The sequence below is a fragment of the Ranitomeya imitator genome, chromosome 6, assembly GCF_032444005.1.
Source record: "Ranitomeya imitator isolate aRanImi1 chromosome 6, aRanImi1.pri, whole genome shotgun sequence".
NCBI classification, from domain to species: Eukaryota; Metazoa; Chordata; class Amphibia; order Anura; family Dendrobatidae; genus Ranitomeya; species Ranitomeya imitator.
The window spans coordinates 574,502,542-574,518,747 of NC_091287.1; the positions used below are offsets into that span (position 1 = coordinate 574,502,542).

The following is a 16,206-nucleotide window of genomic DNA, read 5'->3' on the forward strand; positions in this document are numbered from 1 at the left end:
TTTCTGCCCCCTCCTCTCTCTCTCTGAGGCTGTCTCTGCCTCCTCCTCCTTCTCTCTCTGAGGCTGTCTCTGCCCCCTCCCCTCTCTCTCTGAGGCTGTCTCCGCCTCCTCCTCTGTCTCTCTCTGAGGCTGTCTCCGCCCCCTCCTCTCTCTCTCTGAGGCTGTCTCTGCCCCCTCCTCCTTCTTTCTCTGAGGCTGTTTCTGCCCCCTCCTCTCTCTCTCTGAGGCTGTCTCTGCCTCCTCCTCCCTCTCTCTCTGAGGCTGTCTCTGCCCCCTCCTCCTTCTCTCTCTCTCTCAGAGGCTGCCTCTAACTGTCGGTCCCTGGGCCACGCCTCCGGTGAACCCTGCTGGACCGTTACCCGGTACAGCCGTCCCTGGTCCCAGACCACCTGCTCGCGGTCTGACTCCCCGGGAGGCTGTGCCGCCTGCTCCTTAAGAGCTTTCAGGCTAGCGTCAGCTTCCAGCGCTTTCTGACATCCCTGACTCGATGTGGCGAGAATGGACAACACCGCCACATCCACCGTCAGCTCCCCGGGATCTGTCTCCTGGCCGCTGTCTGACTCGGCAGCCACTTGGTCAGAGAGGGGGAAGCCGTCGGACCTCTGCAAGGCTCCTTGGGCTCCGGCGCTCCCACTCCGGGTGACAGCGGCCACGACCGCTGTGCCCATGGGTAGCACCTGCTTCCCCCCGGCTCCTGACCAAGTCGCCGGGTCAGGCAGACTTCCCGGCCCTCCTGACATCCCGGGTGTGGGGAACTCCCGCCCTGGGGTCTTACCTGGTGGCTCCTCTCCCGGGACGCCTCCTCCCCCCATGGCCTGTTCCTCTTCCTGCAGGGGTCCTAGACTCAGCAGGCGGGATTCACTTAGGGGCCCTACACTGCCCATAGCAGCCCCTCCCTCCACCTCTGAGCTCTCCCCTACAGTCTCCTCACCTGTCCTCCCCGTGAGCCCCGTGTGTGTGGTGTCAGTGCATGGAGTACCCTCAGGTTTCACTCCCTCCCCCACTGTTGGAGGCACATTCAACACATCAACATTCACAGTAGAGACATGACATTCTTGGGGAGCCGAACTTGGGGGTTCAGTGGCCACATACTGAGACACTAGCCGCCCCAAATCGGTCCCAAGTAATACATTAGCAGGAATATTCGACGTTACTCCCACCTCCCGCATTCCCCTCCCGACACCCCAGTCCAAAAACACCTTTGCGACAGGCAGCGCCGGTTCCACGCCTCCAATTCCGGAGACGGACAGGGATCTCCCTGGCACCAAGTCTTGAGGGGACACCACCTCAGGACGTACTAGGGTTCGTTCAGCGCCTGTGTCCCGCAGTCCCATGACCGCTGAGCGGCCGATAGTGACGGGTTGGTAATTGTCCAGGGACCTCCCACCACCCCCTCCCACACATAAAACAGTGGACGGTTTCGGAGACATGGATGGGGCCTTAAGACGCTGGGGACATGCTGTCTTGAAGTGCCCCAGCTGGTTGCAGTGATGACAACGTCTGGGTTCTGCGCCTGGCCTGGAGAGGGCAGCAGGGGGGTACACCCCTTGCACTCTGGGGGCTGGGGAAACAGGGGCAGGATTGGGCTTACCCCCTCTCCAGGTGCTGCTGGCAGGCTTCTTCGGCTCAGGCGCCCTGTTATTGGCATACTCATCTGCCAGGGCGGCTGTAGCAGAAGCCCCCTTCGGTTTCCGGTCACGGAGGAACTGCTGGAGGTCCTCTGGGCAGTTCCACAAGAACTGCTCCAGGACGAACAGTTCCTGGACCTCCTGGCGGGTGGTGAGCGCTAGACCCGAGGTCCAGTGCTCTGCAGCTCTCAGCAACGCCCGCATGTGGTCGGTCCAGGTGTCCTTTGGGCCCCGCTGCAGGCTCCGGAACTTCTTGCGGTAGGACTCTGGGGTGAGGTTGTAGTGCTGGATCAGCGCCCGCTTTATGCTGCTGTAGTCCTGCTCCGCCCCGGCAGGTAAGTCCCCCAAAACTTCCAGGGACTTACCCCTCAAACGGGGGGTCAGGTATCTTGCCCACTGATCCGGGGCCAGATGGTGTTGAAGGCAGGTCCTTTCAAAGGCCAGCAAGAAGGAATCCAGGTCTCCATCCTTCTCAAGCAGAGGGAAGTCCTCGGCCCGGACTTTGGAAACCCTGGACTCTGGCGGTGCTGGGGCGTCCAGCGGGAGCCCGCGTTGAGCCATCTCCAGTCGGTGCTGGCGCTCCGCTGCTCTCTCTGCCGCTGCTTGCTCCGCTGCCCGCTTAGCAGCTCTCTCTGCCCGCTCCGCTGCTTCACGGCGTTCTGCACGCTCAGCCTCCGCTGCTTTCTCTGCAGCTGCCATGAGTCTCATATAGGCGTCTTCATTACCCGCCTCGAGACGTGCTACTGCCGCTGCAACAAGGGCCGCTGATGTGGACAGGCTGGGGCGGGTAGGTGGTGGGTAGTCCCTTGCCGGACTAAGCACGGGTGGCTGGCTCCTTGGGGAGTCTGGGCTGAGCTCCCCCTCGCCTGGAACAGTACCGTCCACCACCACCTCCTCATAGGCCATAGCACTGGCCTGCGCCCTCACTGCACTCCTGGTGCCCTCCGCCATCTTTGGAACCTCTGGTTACTGACACAGCTGTACCCCTGACCTTGCACACAACTTATTATATCTACACTCTGACCGTCTAGTGCTGGGCTGACCTTAAGACCCCAGCAGTGAAAGTTACCACTGGTAGTCTTTAGTGTCTGGGAGTAGGGGTCCCACGCACACTATTACTCTGATCCCACGTACGCTGCCACCACTGTGAAGGATTACCCCTTCCTCCCACGTCACCAATCCGTGACGTCACTACACAGGTCCAGCTCTCCGGCGCCCCCTTTGTCTCTCAGGTCAGTAAAGGGACTGCACCTAGAGCAAATGGCCGCCGGGGAGACTGCCCTGTTACCCACCCTGGGTATTCTAAGATTCGCAATCAGAGTAAAAGGATCAGCCCAAAATTAATTTATGATTTAATTGCCTTAAGGGCGCACTAGATAATTACAAGAAATATACAATCACAATATCAAGAGCTACAGTCAGAGTACAATATAACAACAATAATACAAGGCTTAAAGGTATAAAGCTGGAGGTCCATTTACCAGGTCGAAGGTCGCTTGTGGAAGCCGGGGGGCATAGCATTCCGCAGGTTCAAAAACTTAGTTGCCGGGCAGCCCCCAGAAAGCATGTGCTTGCTCCCCCCTGGCTGGCATACCCTGTTCCTTAAGATGTCATCATCATCATCTTCTTCTGTGGAGTCAGTCCCTCCCAGTGACCTCAGCGTCTTCTTATACCTGGCTGAGCCCCCCTGCTTGCAGCTGGGTGGGCTTAGCAATCTCCACCCCCTCTGTCTCCCTGCAAGATTTATTCCAATATCTAATAAATGGGATAACTTCTCTCAGGATGATCGGATCAGCACACGGGCAGTACCAGCGCCTGTGGTTTGTTCTGCCGGTCGTACTGGGATCAAACCTGGACCCATTCGGTCCCTGTGGGAGGCTGATCCCTATATCTCGGGTTTCAGACCTTCCACCGTCACGGGAGTCACACTGTTGGATGTACAATTTCTTTAGGGTAATGAGAATATTTTTTATGAGCCTGTACCTCGGACGATGCGTCCATAATTCACAATTCCATGTTGGAGACGGTTTGGCTGGGCTGCCATAATAGATGTGTATCCAGTGGCCACTTGGCATGCGTGTTTTAATTAAGCCCCCAAGCATTTCCAAGCCCCCTGGTGGCGTGGTTTCCTCATGGGGCTTTGAACTACCATCTACAGTTTACACTGAGCTCAGCCCGTTAGCATACTAATAGGAACTCTATTCATTAGCAAAGGTGGGGGCCAGGAGCACTCCTGTGTCCAGGAGACAAAATGGAGTCACGCCAATCTGATAGCATGCCTGTTCCAAGATGGCGGCTGTTCCCTCATCACATATAGTATATACCCAGGAGGACGGTGAGGAGGAGCGGACACTTCTAGTCCTGTCCTGTAGTGATGTATATAGTATATACCCAGGAGGATGGTGAGGAGGAGCGGACACTTCTAGTTCTGTCGTGTAGTGATGTATATAGTATATACCCAGGAGGATGGTGAGGAGGAGCGGACACTTCTAGTTCTGTCCTGTAGTGATGTATATAGTATATACCCAGGAGGACGGTGAGGAGAAGCGGACACTTCTAGTCCTGTCCTGTAGTGATGTATATAGTATATACCCAGGAGGATGGTGAGGAGGAGTAGACACTTCTAGTCCTGTAGTGATGTATATAGTATATACCCAGGAGGATGGTGAGGAGGAGCGGACACTTCTAGTCCTGTCCTGTAGTGATGTATATAGTATATACCCAGGAGGACGGTGAGGAGGAGCGGACACTTCTAGTCCTGTAGTGATGTATATAGTATATACCCAGGAGGACGGTGAGGAGGAGCGGACACTTCTAGTCCTGTCCTGTAGTGATGTATATAGTATATACCCAGGAGGATGGTGAGGAGGAGCGGACACTTCTAGTCCTGTCCTGTAGTGATGTATATAGTATATACCCAGGAGGACGGTGAGGAGGAGCGGACACTTCTAGTTCTGTCCTGTAGTGATGTATATAGTATATACCCAGGAGGACGGTGAGGAGAAGCGGACACTTCTAGTCCTGTCCTGTAGTGATGTATATAGTATATACCCAGGAGGATGGTGAGGAGGAGTAGACACTTCTAGTCCTGTAGTGATGTATATAGTATATACCCAGGAGGATGGTGAGGAGAAGCGGACACTTCTAGTCCTGTCCTGTAGTGATGTATATAGTATATACCCAGGAGGATGGTGAGGAGGAGTAGACACTTCTAGTCCTGTAGTGATGTATATAGTATATACCCAGGAGGACGGTGAGGAGAAGCGGACACTTCTAGTCCTGTCCTGTAGCGATGTATATAGTATATAGGCAGGAGGATGGTGAGGAGGAGCGGACACTTCTAGTCCTGTCCTGTAGTGATGTATATAGTATATACCCAGGAGGACGGTGAGGAGGAGCGGACACTTCTAGTCTTGTCCTGTAGTGATGTATATAGTATATACCCAGGAGGACGGTGAGGAGGAGCGGACACTTCTAGTCCTGTCCTGTAGTGATGTATATAGTATATATCCAGGAGGACGGTGAGGAGGAGCGGACACTTCTAGTCCTGTCCTGTAGTGATGTATATAGTATATACCCAGGAGGACGGTGAGGAGGAGCGGACACTTCTAGTCTTGTCCTGTAGTGATGTATATAGTATATACCCAGGAGGACGGTGAGGAGGAGCGGACACTTCTAGTCCTGCCCTGTAGTGATGTATATAGTATATACCCAGGAGGACGGTGAGGAGGAGCGGACACTGCTAGTCCTGTCCTGTAGTAATGTATATAGTATATACCCAGGAGGATGGTGAGGAGGAGCGGACACTTCTAGTCCTGTCCTGTAGTGATGTATATAGTATATACCCAGGAGGACGGTGAGGAGGAGCGGACACTTCTAGTCCTGTCCTGTAGTAATGTATAGTGATGTATATAGTATATACTGTAGTACGGTGAGGCGGTGTGATGTGACGGTTGGGTGGCTTCCTTTGTTAGGTGGTGTCGGCGTCTCTGGACCCTGATGACGGGAGGACGGCTGCCGCTCTTCGCCTTCTGTCTGTTCTGCAGATTAACATCCACCCCAGTATCGGGCAGTGCTGGGAGCAGGAGATTCCGCCGCTGCTTCAGTTCCTGGAGGGTGAGGGCCTTTATTATTATTATTATTATTATTATTATTATTATTATTATTATTATTATTATTATTATGATTTTCTGTCTTCTCTCTATATCTGTGTATGAATTTATTATATGTATGATGGTGATGAGGCTCCTGCTCGGGTGTAATTTCAGTATCATGGTTCCTGTATGACGGCTATGATCCACATGCGAGGATTGCTTGTCTGTCAGGGTATGTGCACTCGTCACTATTTTTGGCAGAAATTTCCTGACAAAAAGCGGACATTTCTGCCAGAAATCCGCATGCGTTTTTTTTTTGTTGTTGCAGTTTTAATGCGTTTTTGACACATTTTTGCGCATTTTTTGTGCATTTTTTTAACGTTTTTTTCCCAATGCATTATAAAGCGGGAAAAACGCGAAAAATCCGCAGAATTAATGATCACGCTGCTTTTTTTACCGCGATGCGTTTTTTTTTTTTTGCGGGAAAAAAGCGCATCATGTGCACAAAAATTGCAGAATGCATTTTAAATGATAGGATGCATATGTAGGCTTTGTTTATAGCGTTTTTATCGTGAAAAGATGCGAAAAAAACACGAAAAAACCTGAACGTGTTCACATACCCTTACAGATCATATAGAATTCTTATCTCCAGGAGACAGATTACCATCTAATGCTGGGTGGGTGGTTCAACCACATGTGTAACATAGAGGAAGTCAGGAAATGGCGGATAGATAAGAAGTGACAAAACTAGTAAAACTCCCTTTGAAGCAGTGACTACCGGTGGTGACAAGATTGTTAAAACTGGGTTTCTGTAGTGAGACGCACCTTTTTTCCCTAAAATGTTGGTGGAAAATGGGGGTGCCTCTTGTAATTCGAACATACCTTACCAGCTTCGGTGGAGGAGGGTCGCTGCTGGAGGAGGCAAGAGTGGGGCGCCGCTGCAGGCCTCCAGACTCCACAGATGGAGATCTAGGCACCAAGACCTCGGGAGATGAGATCTCAGTGCCAAGATCTCCATTGGCGCATGCACCGCCCCCGGCAGCCATTTTCCTGGAGTCCACCACATAGTAAACCATGGAAGTGCGTGGGCTCGGGCTTTCACAAAATGTCGGCGGAGTTCCCGCACCACTGAACACCCGCAGCATCGCACATTCGAACACCCCTTTCTCTGGGGTCCGCAGGGACCCCACTTCACTGCAGCCACAACCCTCAGTAAGCGATAAGATGCATGGATTGTAAGAAGCACCAACACTTTAAAAAAAAAAATTCTATTTTTCTCCTCAAAATTTGGGTTGTCTTGTAATCCAATGTGTCTTATAAACCGCCAAACACGGTAGGTGCTGATAAATAAAAAAGGCAAATTATGTTCAATGGCAGAAGATGCATCGCCATGTAGGGTTGCTCCACGTTTATCAGACGTACTTCATGGGGATTGCCTCTGTCCTCTGTGGGCATGGTTGTGACAACAGGTTTAGTAACTTTCTTTCCAGGACATCCCTCCTGATTGCACCTCCAGGAGGTAGTCCTTCGTAGCCTTGATGGGGACAGGAACACATAAGTAGCCCGTCCACACCACCACCCTTCAGTGTTTTTCCTGTCCCTATCAGGGACAGACGCAGAAGTGGAGCACAGACGTACGAAAATTAAGAGCATACCTAACAGCCGCGCCGATGTTCCCTCTGGGCGTCGGAGTCCGGTGGAGCAGAGGGAACATCTCTATATCTTTCTAGAGGGTTCTGGGGCTGCGGAAGCCCTGTCCGGTGGGCAGGCTCTGGAATCATGCTGAAAGAGGTTCCTCAGCGTCCGGTCGAGCTGGACACTCGTGGGGTCTGCCGTTTCCCTCCCCAGGTGGCTCTGGGCAGCCGCTGCTGTTCCGGCTTCGCGCATCTTCCGGCCGGCGGCGCGCTCACCTTGGTACGTCCCGCGCACCGCGTCATCAGTGGACGCGGCGGTGACGAGGCTTCCGGGGGGGGGGGGGGGGGTGTCCACAAGGCACCCAGAGCAAGCCAGGAGAATGGCACCGGATACTGGCTTTTCTACTGTGGCCGGCGTGCGTTCCTGGTGGAGTGTGCGCAGTACGGCCAGAAGAGCTCCGGAATCAGCTGGGCTTGGAAGGATGACGATTCGGATGTCCGAAGCCGGGTAAGGCTGGCTACTTAAAGGAGGGACAGCTGACGGCACACCTGACTTAGTATGGAGATTGCTAGCCGTTCTGACTTCCAGTCCTTAGAGCCATCCATGGACCATGTGAGTAAGGCGTAGTAACATAGTAACATAGTTAGTAAGGCCGAAAAAAGACATTTGTCCATCCAGTTCAGCCTATATTCCATCATAATAAATCCCCAGATCTACGTCCTTCTACAGAACCTAATAATTGTATGATACAATATTGTTCTGCTCCAGGAAGACATCCAGGCCTCTCTTGAACCCCTCGACTGAGATCGCCATCACCACCTCCTCAGGCAAGCAATTCCAGATTCTCACTGCCCTAACAGTAAAGAATCCTCTTCTATGTTGGTGGAAAAACCTTCTCTCCTCCAGACGCAAAGAATGCCCCCTTGTGCCCGTCACCTTCCTTGGTATAAACAGATCCTCAGCGAGATATTTGTATTGTCCCCTTATATACTTATACATGGTTATTAGATCGCCCCTCAGTCGTCTTTTTTCTAGACTAAATAATCCTAATTTCGCTAATCTATCTGGGTATTGTAGTTCTCCCATCCCCTTTATTAATTTTGTTGCCCTCCTTTGTACTCTCTCTAGTTCCATTATATCCTTCCTGTGCACCGGTGCCCAAAACTGGACACAGTACTCCATGTGCGGTCTAACTAGGGATTTGTACAGAGGCAGTATAATGCTCTCATCATGTGTATCCAGACCTCTTTTAATGCACCCCATGATCCTGTTTGCCTTGGCAGCTGCTGCCTGGCACTGGCTGCTCCAGGTAAGTTTATCATTAACTAGGATCCCCAAGTCCTTCTCCCTGTCAGATTTACCCAGTGGTTTCCCATTCAGTGTGTAATGGTGATATTGATTCCTTCTTCCCATGTGTATAACCTTACATTTATCATTGTTAAACCTCATCTGCCACCTTTCAGCCCAAGTTTCCAACTTATCCAGATCCATCTGTAGCAGAATACTATCTTCTCTTGTATTAACTGCTTTACATAGTTTTGTATCATCTGCAAATATCGATATTTTACTGTGTAAACCTTCTACCAGATCATTAATGAATATGTTGGAGAACAGGTCCCAATACTGACCCCTGCGGTACCCCACTGGTCACAGCGACCCAGTTAGAGACTATACCATTTATAACCACCCTCTGCTTTCTATCACTAAGCCAGTTACTAACCCATTTACACACATTTTCCCCCAGACCAAGCATTCTCATTTTGTGTACCAACCTCTTGTGCGGCACGGTATCAAACGCTTTGGAAAAATCGAGATATACCACGTCCAATGACTCACCGTGGTCCAGTCTATAGCTTACCTCTTCATAAAAACTGATTAGATTGGTTTGACAGGAGCGATTTCTCATAAACCCATGCTGATATGGAGTTAAACAGTTATTCTCATTGAGATAATCCAGAATAACATCCCTCAGAAACCCTTCAAATATTTTACCAACAATAGAGGTCAGACTTACTGGCCTATAATTTCCAGGTTCACTTTTAGAGCCCTTTTTGAATATTGGCACCACATTTGCTATGCGCCAGTCCTGCGGAACAGATCCTGTCGCTATAGAGTCCCTAAAAATAAGAAATAATGGTTTATCTATTACATTACTTAGTTCCCTTAGTACTCGTGGGTGTATGGGTAAGGGTCTCTTAGCTGGGGCCTTCTTCATATATTGTCTTTTAGGACAAAGACTCCTAGGCGGTCCACCTCAGCGGCCAAAAGGAATGCTAACAGATGTCCCATATGTAATGCCAGATTCCCAGAGAGCTACCATAAAAAGCTCTGTGAAGGATGTAGTTCCAAATTATTTAAGGAAGAGCAGACCTCAATACTGGCCAGTAAAAAGACAGTGATTAGGTAGGTGGTACAGATGTCCGTTTCTGCCCTAATGCCGTTCCAATCACCTCGTCCTAAGAGACCCAGATGGAAGGAAGGAGAGGTATCTGGCTATTCTGATCTGAACTCTGGAGAAGGTGAGGGTTCTTTTGTAGTGCTGCCGGAAGAACGGAAAAGATGTTTTCCTCTGAAAATACGGACTTGCTCCTGCATGCCATTAGGGGCACCATGAAGATTGAGGACTCCAGTGAACCACTGACGGTCCAGGATGAAATGTTTGGAGGCTTGAGAATCCCGTAGAAACATAACAGCAATGATACTGAAAGAGTGGTAGGACGTGGGGAAAAGGGATTTTAAGTACCGTCTCCTTTTGATCCAGAAGAGACCAAGGTATTGGAAAGCGTACCAAAAATTGACATACTTGTAGCAAGGGTCTATATATACAGGTCCTTCTCAAAAAATTAGCATATAGTGTTAAATTTCAATATTTACCATAATGTAATGATTACAATTAAACTTTCATATATTATAGATTCATTATCCACCAACTGAAATTTGTCAGGTCTTTTATTGTTTTAATACTGATGATTTTGGCATACAACTCCTGATAACCCAAAAAACCTGTCTCAATAAATTAGCATATCAAGAAAAGGTTCTCTAAACGACCTATTACCCTAATCTTCTGAATCAACTAATTAACTCTAAACACATGCAAAAGATACCTGAGGCTTTTATAAACTCCCTGCCTGGTTCATTACTCAAAACCCCCATCATGGGTAAGACTAGCGACCTGACAGATGTCAAGAAGGCCATCATTGACACCCTCAAGCAAGAGGGTAAGACCCAGAAAGAAATTTCTCAACAAATAGGCTGTTCCCAGAGTGCTGTATCAAGGCACCTCAATGGTAAGTCTGTTGGAAGGAAACAATGTGGCAGAAAACGCTGTACAACGAGAAGAGGAGACCGGACCCTGAGGAAGATTGTGGAGAAGGACCGATTCCAGACCTTGGGGAACCTGAGGAAGCAGTGGACTGAGTCTGGTGTGGAAACATCCAGAGCCACCGTGCACAGGCGTGTGCAGGAAATGGGCTACAGGTGCCGCATTCCCCAGGTAAAGCCACTTTTGAGCTACAGAGAAGCAGCACTGGACTGTTGCTAAGTGGTCCCAAGTACTTTTTTCTGATGAAAGCAAATTTTGCATGTCATTCGGAAATCAAGGTGCCAGAGTCTGGAGGAAGACTGGGGAGAAGGAAATGCCAAAATGCCTGAAGTCCAGTGTCAAGTACCCACAGTCAGTGATGGTGTGGGGTGCCATGTCAGCTGCTGGTGTTGGTCCACTGTGTTTCATCAAGGGCAGGGTCAATGCAGCTAGCTATCAGGAGATTTTGGAGCACTTCATGCTTCCATCGGCTGAAATGCTTTATGGAGATGAAGATTTAATTTTTCAGCACGACCTGGCGCCTGCTCACAGTGCCAAAACCACTGGTAAATGGTTTACTGACCATGGTATTACTGTGTTCAATTGGCCTGCCAACTCTCCTGACCTGAACCCCATAGAGAATCTGTGGGATATTGTGAAGAGAAAGTTGAGAGACACAAGACCCAACACTCTGGATGAGCTTAAGGCCGCTATTGAAGCATCCTGGGCCTCCATAACATCTCAGCAGTGTCACAGGCTGATTGCCTCCATGCCACGCCGCATTGAAGCAGTCATTTCTGCCAAAGGATTCCCGACCAAGTATTGAGTGCATAACTGAACATTATTATTTGTTGGTTTTTTTGTTTGTTATTAAAAAACACTTTTATTTGATTGGATGGGTGAAATATGCTAATTTATTGAGACAGGTTTTTTGGGTTATCAGGAGTTGTATGCCAAAATCATCAGTATTAAAACAATAAAAGACCTGACAAATTTCAGTTGGTGGATAATGAATCTATAATATATGAAAGTTTAATTGTAATCATTACATTATGGTAAATAATGAAATTTAACACTATATGCTAATTTTTTGAGAAGGACCTGTATATGTATAATTAAAAAAAAAAAAAAAAAGTCATCATTATAGCACAAGTAACTTTGTTTCTCCTGGACTCTTAATACAAGTCAGTGTGGCTGAGTTGGCACTATCTGAGGATGCCTGGCATGTGAGTACAACAATCATACAGTTATCTAAGGGATTGATGGCTAAGAATTTAGAGACTCGTACTGCCTTGAAGAGTCAGAATAGTGGAAAGAGTGGCCTGCCACCAAGAACAGTACACAGCTTACACTCCAGAGAAAGGACAATAAATGGCTTCACCCAATCACTAACCATGAGTGGAGAAAAAGTTTAGGTGTTATCATTCATATTCTCTGAAAAAAGGCCAAGAAAGCAAAAATTCTGCCGGTTTTATGTAAACTTTTGAGCACAACTGTATTTGTGTGTAATTTATTTGTGTATAGTGTGTGTGTGTTTGTTTTTGTGTGTGTACAATATACACTGCTCAAAAATATAAAAGGAACACTAAAGGCTATATTCACACTTAGCGGTTTTTACCGCGGAACCGCCGCGATTTTGATGCTGCGGGTCCGCAGCAGTTTCCATAGCGTTTACAGTAACATGTAAACCCTATGGAAACCGCAAACCGCTGTGCACATGCTGGGGGAAAAACCGCGCGGGAACGCAGCGGTTTACAACCCGCAGCATGTCACTTCTTTGTGCAGAATCGCTGCGATTCTGCACCCATAGGAATACATTGAATCGCTTACTTCCTGCATGGGGCTGTGCCCACGTTGCGGGAAGTAAGCGGATAATGTGCGGGTGGTACCCGGGGTGGAGGAGAGGAGACTCTCCTCCAGGCCCTGGGAACCATATTTGGGGTTAAAAAATAAAAAATCTGGTTATACTCACCCTCTGATGTCCGGAGCTCCTGGGCGCTGCACGCGGCTGTCCGGTCAGAGTTGCTGTGCGACCAGGACCTGCGGTGACGTCGCGGTCACATGACCGTGACGTCACGAAGGGTCCTTCTCGCACAGCATCTCTGGAACCGGACCGCCGGGTGCAGCGCCGAGGGATCGGGACGTCAGAGGGTGAGTATAACCAATTTTTATTATTTTTAACATTACTATTGATGCTGCATATTGCTGCATATGCAGCATCAATAGTATAGGCGGAAACCCGCAGCGGAAAACGCGGAACAAACCGCGATAAATCTGCAGGGAGAACCGCAGTTGTTTTGCCCTGCAGATTTATCAAATCCGCTGCGGGAAAACCCGCAGAGGGACGCCGCAAGGTGTGAACATAGTCAAAATCCCACATCCTAGATATCACTGAATTAAATATTCCAGGTGTAAATCTTTATTCATTACATAGTGGAATGTGTTGAGAAAAATAAAACCTAAAAATGATTAATGTAAATCATAACTAATATCCCACGGAGGTCTGGAGTTGGAATGATGCTCAAAATCAAAGTGGAAAATAAAGTTACAGGCTGATCCAACTTCAGTGGAAATGCCTCAAGACAAGGAAATTATGCTCAGTGGTGTGTGTGGCCTCCATGTGCCTGTATGACGTCCCTACAATGCCTGGTCATGCTCCTGATGAGGCGGATGGTCTCCTGAGGGATCTCCCAGACCTGGACTAAAGCATCTGCCAACTCCTGGACAGTATTTGGTGCAACGTGACATTGGTGGATGGAGCGAGACATGATGTCCCAGATGTGTTCAATCGGATTCAGGTCTGGGGAATGGGCGGCCAGTCCATAGCTTCAGTGCCTTCATCTTGCAGGAATTGCTGACACAATCCAGCCACATGAGGTCTGGCACTGTCCTGCATTAGGAGGAACCCAGGGCCAACTGCACCAGCATATGGTCTCACAAGGGGTCTGAGGATCTCATCTCGGTACCTAATGGCAGTCAGGCTACCTCTGGCGAGCACATGGAGGGCTGTGCAGCCCTCCAAATAAATGCCACCCCACACCATTACTGACCCACTGCCAAACTGGTCATGCTGAAGGATCGCTCTCCATGGCGTCTCCAGACTCTGTCACGTCTGTCACATGTGCTCAGTGTGAACCTGCTTTCATCTGTGAAGAGCACAGGGCGCCAGTGGCAAATTTGCCAATCCTGGTATTCTGTGGCAAATGCCAAATGTCCTTGTGAGCACAACCCCCATCTGTGGACGTCGGGCACTCAGACCATCCTCATGGAGTCGGTTTCTAACAGTTTGTGCAGACACATGCACATTTTGCAGGGCTCTGGCAGTGCTCCTCCTGTTCCTCCTTGCACAAAGGCTGAGGTAGCAATCCTGCTGGGTTGTTGCCCTCCTACGGCCCCCTCCACGTCTCCTGGTGTACTGGCCTGTCTCCTGGTAGCGCCTCTGGACACTACACTGACAGACACAGCAAACTACCTTGCCATAGCTCGCATTGATGTGCCATCCTGGATGAGCTGCACTACCTGAGCCACTTGTGTGGGTTGTAGAGTCCGTCTCATGCTACCACGAGTGTGAAAGCACAACCAACATTCAAAAGTGACCAAAACATCAGCCAGAAAGCATTGGTACTGAGATGTGGTCTGTGGTCCCCACCTGCAGAACCGCTCCTTTATTGAGTGTGTCTTGATAATTGCCAATAATTTCCATCTCTTGTCTATTCCATTTCCACAACAGCATGTGAAATTGATTGTCAGTCAGTGTTGTTCCTAAGTGGACAGTTTGATTTCACAGAAGTTTGATTTACTTAGAGTTAGATTCTGTTATTTAAGTGTTAAGTAACGGGCACACGTGATCACTCGATTGCTGCTGGCACCGGAACAAGATGCCAGGGAGAACAGAGACTGTAAGTAGGATGTTTTTTTGTGTGTGTGTGTGTGTTGCTTTTCTGATGAAGGCCATGCTTACCAGGATGGGGATGAGGGGCCATGTATACCAGAATAGGGATAAGGGAGTTGTGTATACCAGGAAGGGGATGAGGAGCCATGTATACCAGGATAGGGATGAGGAGCCATGTATACCAGGATAGGGATGAGGAGCCATGTATACCAGGATAGGGATGAGGAGCCATGTATACCAGGATAGGGATGAGGGGCCATGTATACCAGGATAGGGATAAGGGAGTCGTGTATACCAGGATGGGGATGAGGAGCCATGTATACCATGATAGGGATGAGGAGCCATGTATACCAGGATAGGGATGAGGAGCCATGTATACCAGGATAGGGATGAGGAGCCATGTATACCAGGATAGGGATGAGGGGCCATGTATACCAGGATAGGGATAAGGGAGTCGTGTATACCAGGATGGGGATGAGGAGCCATGTATACCAGGATAGGGATGAGGAGCCATGTATACCAGGATGGGGATGAGGGGCCATGTATACCAGGATAGTGTTGAGGAGCCAAGTATACCAGGATAGGGATAAGCTAGCCGTGTATACCAGGATGGGGATGAGGAGCCATGTATACCAGGATAGGGATGAGAAGCCATGTATACCAGGATGGGGATGAGGAGCCATGTATACCAGGATGGGGATGAGGGGCCATGTATACCAGGATAGGGATGAGGATCCATGTATGCCAGGATAGGGATGAGGAGCCATGTATACCAGGATAGGGATGAGGAGCCATGTATACCAGGATGGGGATGAGGAGCCATGTATACCAGGATGGGGATGAGGAGCCATGTATACCAGGATGGGCATGAGGAGCCATGTATACCAAGATGGGGATGATGAGCCATGTATACCAGGATGGGGATGTGTTATGAACTGGTGATTCAGAACCACAATGGACCTGGTGGTTAAGAGCACACAAAATGACCTGAAAGTTACTAATAATATAGGAAGAGCTCTGAGACGTGGGAACTCTGCTGACCGCAAACCCTAATCCTATCACACCACACTAGAAGTAGCCGTGGAGCGCTCCTGACCAGACCTAGGCGCCTCGGCACAGCCTGAGAAACTAGCTAGCCCTGAAGATAGAAAAATAAGCCTACCTTGCCTCAGAGAAATTCCCCAAAGGAAAAGGCAGCCCCCCACATATAATGACTGTGAGTAAAGATGAAAATTGTTATGAACAGGTAATTCAGAACCACAATGGACCTTGAAGTTCAGAGCACACAAGGTGACCTGACATTTACCAAAAACATAGGACAAGCTCTGAGACGTGGAACCTCTGCTGACCGCAATCCCTAATCCTAACACACCACACTAGAGGTAGCCGTGGATTGCGCCTAACGCTCCCTATGCAACTCGGCACAGCCTGAGAAACTAGCTAGCCCTGAAGATAGAAAAATAAGCCTACCTTGCCTCAGAGAAATTCCCCAAAGGAAAAGGCAGCCCCCCACATATAATGACTGTGAGTAAAGATGAAAATACAAACACAGAGATGAAATAGATTTTAGCAAAGTGAGGCCCGACTTACTGAATAGACCGAGGATAGGAAAGATAGCTTTGCGGTCAGCACAAAAACCTACAAACAAGCACGCAG

General features: G+C 49.3%; 1 protein-coding gene across 8 annotated transcripts in view; it reads left to right on the top strand.

Moving 5' to 3' along the window:
- MROH1 (maestro heat like repeat family member 1) overlaps positions 1-16,206 on the top strand; it is a 196,109-nt gene that overhangs the window by 86,727 nt on the left and 93,176 nt on the right. For all 8 annotated transcript variants that reach the window (XM_069732170.1, XM_069732167.1, XM_069732165.1 and 5 more), the window contains one exon: positions 5,603-5,744. In XM_069732170.1, the coding sequence (XP_069588271.1) occupies positions 5,603-5,744 (142 nt within the window). The remainder of the gene's footprint in view (positions 1-5,602; positions 5,745-16,206) is intronic.